Source organism: Oncorhynchus mykiss, chromosome 15 (genome assembly GCF_013265735.2).
Source record: "Oncorhynchus mykiss isolate Arlee chromosome 15, USDA_OmykA_1.1, whole genome shotgun sequence".
NCBI lineage: Eukaryota > Metazoa > Chordata > Actinopteri > Salmoniformes > Salmonidae > Oncorhynchus > Oncorhynchus mykiss.
The window spans coordinates 42,557,967-42,562,661 of NC_048579.1; the positions used below are offsets into that span (position 1 = coordinate 42,557,967).

General features: G+C 44.5%; 1 protein-coding gene across 1 annotated transcript; it reads right to left on the reverse strand.

Moving 5' to 3' along the window:
* Positions 1-2,705: 2,705 nt before the first annotated feature.
* Positions 2,706-4,335, reverse strand: LOC118938801 (nuclear factor 7, brain-like). Its single transcript, XM_036944388.1, has one exon. It carries the CDS (start codon positions 4,279-4,281, stop codon positions 3,193-3,195), a length of 1,089 nt encoding a protein of 362 aa, XP_036800283.1. The 5' UTR covers positions 4,282-4,335; the 3' UTR covers positions 2,706-3,192.
* Between the last annotated feature and the right edge of the window lie 360 nt (positions 4,336-4,695).

Genomic DNA, 4,695 nt, shown 5'->3' on the forward strand with positions numbered 1-4,695 from the left:
CCCTGTATTTGTTGTCGTCCACCAGGGTGTGTCGGATTTCTTTGAGTTTCTTGTGCATGTAGATTGCCTCCTTCAGTTCATGTAGGAAAGCCTCGGTTACCCCGTAAACTCTCGGAATAGACGGCACAAGACCCATAGACTCCAGGGCTCTGACCAGCGATGGTATAAACCTGCAGGATCAAAGTCTTTTCACCAGCTCCTCAAAATGGTTGAAGAAGTAGTATCTTGGGGGGTCGTATAGGCACGGATGCCTGCGCTGGCTGGGTGATTGACCTCACAACCAATGCATTTTTCTCGTATATACTCTCCAATCACCACGTCTAAAAGGGTGGCTACAGAGGCCTTGATGGTGTCCACAAAAATAGTACTGACCACCCCATCAAACACATACTCAGGCTGTGTACATGTAGGGGGGTGTCGCAGGTCTTGCCAGGGGGGAGTCAGTACTAGGGGGGAGTAGAATGTTGGGCTGCGAGGCATAGAGTCCTTAGGGTCTGGCCCCCATAACGTTTCGGAGTCCTGGTATGTTGTATGAATGGTATATGCGGAAATGAAGAACTGGAGGCTTTAAGGGCACTCCTTTTATTGTTGAACCAGTCCTTTGGGTATCAGGGCGTGGTTAACGCAGCCACGTACTTAGTTTTCTTCGGTGGATGACCCTTCTGAGGATGTACCTTCTTGGTGCTCCTTTGAATCATAATCCTCAGGATTTTCATATATTATGCACTTCCTTACATGAACAATGCTCTGCCGCTGTTGGCTCTGTACAAAAAGAGCGTCCAACAACTCTAACATTTTCAATTCCATTAAATCCCAACTTTTAAAAGGAATAAGCATGCGCAACCTAAAATCCCCAGTCAGGCCACCATCACGAATGTTTTGGTTGCGGGTTTCCTCATTGCTGATATAGAACTCCATGCAGCCATAATGGAAGTCCATTCTTTCTTTGTATTTACCCTGTGAAAAATTCTTCCTGGGGAGTCAGGGGCACCTTCCCAACGGGTCTCGTAGCCCGTGAACAACCTATACCCCTTGGTGATAAGTCTCAGTTCGGGACACACAACCTTGCGAAAAACTGTCCAGTCTTCAAGCCCGTAGTCCACTCCTAAAGTCTGGTCGGTATATTCTTCTCCTTCTCTCCTTCTTCTCCTATATAGGTTCACTCTACAGGCCAGGTACTTAAACTGATACCCCCATTGCTGTCCATTAGACATCATCACTTGATCTTTCAGCGCAGTTGCGGGCGGTATTTGTGTTCTATACACACTCAGAAACCGTTTTTTTGGCGCATCGTATATTGTGGCTTTATACTTGGCCCTTTCTCTATGTTTTAGCCACGGTCCTGCTTCCGTTGTTACAGTCATCACAGCTTTGCCACTGATCACAAAATCTATGTTTATTTTTAAAATCTTGTTTGCTGTTCTGGGGCCGCATGTCTTGTTCTGGGCTTTATTTATAATGCGTCTGCCACACCCAATACCCCAGACATTCCTGTTTCATAGACAACAGCCCTAAGGTCAATAAAACAGGGGGTGGGGCCCCCCCCCCCCCCCCCCAGTTCAAAGAGGTCCCTAGACATAAATCATCATGACAACTTCAAAGGAATAGATACAATATATGCATAAATTAGCACACCCTCTAATGCGTGAGAACAGGAACAGGATGCCCATATATGGGCATAAGCACGTGATCAGTTCCCGCCTGAATGTCCTGACCGGATGCCCAAATATGGGCATGCACACATCATCCGGACATTGGGTCATATATCAAACGTTTGACGTGTGTCTACTTTATTCTCTCTACTGTAGAACCCAATTCCTACATTTTAATATATACATGTTTTTTTATCAAACAACACTACACTACATTTTATCTCTGGGACCCTAAGGATGACAAATCAGAGCAAGATTATTGAATGTAAGTACATTATTTACCTTCAGAGGTGAATGTATCAAACCAGTTGCCGTACTAAAAGTGTTTTGTTGTTGTGCACTATCCTAAAACAATAGCATGGTATTTTCTTGCTGTAATAGCTACTGTAAATAGGACACTGCAGTTAGATTAACAAGAATTTAAGCTTTCTGCCCATATAAGACGTCTATGTCCAGGAAAGTTGTCTGTTGTTTACAACGTCATTCTAGTCACATTATAGCATATTGAAGTTAGATTAACAAGAATGTAAGCTTTCTGCCCATATTAGACATCTATGTCCCGGAAGATGTCTGTTGTTTACAACATCATTCTAGTCACATTATCGCATATTGAGCAAAAACTGTCCCGGTTTAGGGACACCGATCCCGTAGAGGATAAATAAAATAGGTTAAGCACTGTATACCATGTTTTCAAATATTTATGGCTTCCTAGCTTAGGTCACAGTTTGACACTTTTTTAAATGTATTCATATAAATCCATTGATCTTGAGAATTGAGTGCATTATACCTGCCTGGGACCTGAGTTCCTCAAAAGGTTATACAGCTTCAACATCGAGAGCATCCTGACTGGTTGCATCACTGCCTTGTACGGCAATTGCTCGGCCTCTGACCGCAAGGCACTACAGAGGGTAGTGCGTACGGCCCACTACATTACTGGGGCTAAGCTGCCTGCCATCCAGGACCTCTACACCAGGCGATGTCAGAGGAAGGCCCTAAAAATTGTGAAAGACCCCAGCCACCCCAGTCATAGACTGTTATCTCTACTACCGCATGGCAAGCTGTACCAGAATGCCAAGTATAGGACAAAAAGGCTTCTCAACAGTTTTTACCCCCAAGCCATAATACTCCTGAACATGGCTACCCGGACTATTTGAATTGTGTGCCCACCCCCAACTCCCCTCTTTTTACGCTGCTGCTACTCTGTTTATCACTATAAGGTGATATACAATACCTGTTGTATTCGGCGCACGTGACAAATAAACTTTGATTTGATTTGATTAATCACTAATGCTAAAATCTAAAACGAAACATTAAATCTAAATATAATCTAAAATCTATATGATCTTCTTTACACATTCCAAATGCACACAATCATTTGTTTCTCAGTGCCACAATTCAAACCAATACAGCTATTACTATAAAACGTTTAAAAATAATACACATTATTCATTCAAATCAATCACATCAATAGAAGTAATCAGATTACAAGAGCACAATCAGTTTGCAAAGAGGAAAGTCACTTTGAGACATGACTCAGCATCTAAAAACTGACATGAAATTTACTCTTGTCTTTTTTAGATTTACTCTTTTTAAAGACTAAATGCTTGGATTTGGGTTGAGAAATGCTTCTGGAAAGACTTTTCTTCAGACCCTCTGAGTCCAGGAAGCCAAGCAGGCTCTGCAATTCTGTCCCGGCTGGGCCGCGTTGTATCATGACTGAGTTGGGTAGTGTGACGGATGGTTTGGACTGTGTAGCAGATAGGCCCAGGATTGTCCAGGGTTTCTGTGGACTGGGAGTGGGGCATTTCCTCATCAAAGGTCCCTGCAGTTTTCCAACCTCCCTCACCAGCCTCGCCTCGGCCTCACCCTTTTCTGTCCACCACATGACGAACTCCCTGGGCTCAGCAATGTTCATCGCTGACTTTAAGATGGCCTGTCTCTCCCAGCCTTCTGCCAACACTTCCTCTATCTCGGTTAGTTTAGTCTCAAAGTCCATGTCCATATCCTCTATCTCCCTCATGGCCTGTTCCTCTCTCAGTCTCAGCTGCTCTCTGAGCTCCTCAAACTGGGAGCTTATCTCGGCTTTGAGTCGGACGTTTCTCTCCCGCGTGTTCGCCGTGATGCCTCGCTCGCTCTCCAGGAACCTGACCACCATGTTGATATCCTCTTGAAGGTAGATTAAGTCAGAGACTAGTTTCTCCATGACATCATCTTGCGCCTCTTTCACAGGTTTGAACTTGTGTCCTGCGTGGGCTTTCCCGTCTCTGCATACAACACAGATGAACCGTTTGTCTGTATCACAGAACAATTGCAAAATTTCATTGTGTTTAGAACACATGTCTTGTCCTGCTGTGGTTCTCTGTCTCCATTCACCATGATCGGAAGACTGTTCCACCCCTTCAGGTTTAGGTTTAAGTCTAGGTTTAGGTTTAGGCTTGTTGATTTCAAAGGTTGAGTCGCTGAATAGGCAAGATCCGCACAATGGACACTGCTGGAGGGTCTTCAGGCTTTGTTGGATGCAGCTCTTACAGAAGGTGTGCTGGCAGTTGAGAGACACAGGCTCAGTGAAAACCTCCGTGCAGATCGAACAACGGAGGTGGTCTGTGAGGGGAGAGGAGGCTGTGGCCATACTGGAATGACTGCAGACGTGTCAGAAGTGAGAGAAAAGGAAGGTGCCTACCTGAGCTTTCTGTAGATCCTCCTACAATGAGAAAGAAAGTGTAGGAGTGTCTTAGCCTGGGTACCAGTCTGTTTATGCCATCATGCCACTCATTGACACTACTCTTTGCATGACAAGGGGAAGGGAAAGGGGGATACCTAGTCAGTTGTACAACTGAATGCAATCAAGGATTTGGAATGAAGCACACACAGATCTGGGACCAGGCTAGGAGTATCTGGTTTGAAAGCATGAAGAAAAGTCGACTTTGCTCTCAAAATATCAAACAGTAATTGTTATATAGCACTATGGGAATCATTATATGACCTGGGGTGTGGTACTTTACAGGAATCATGCTGTAACTGCCAGAAAATGACTGTCGTAACA

Coding starts and splice junctions, on each gene's coding strand:
- LOC118938801 (XM_036944388.1), bottom strand. CDS start 4,281: ATGGCCACAGCCTCCTCTCCCCTCACAGACCACCTCCGTTGTTCGATC.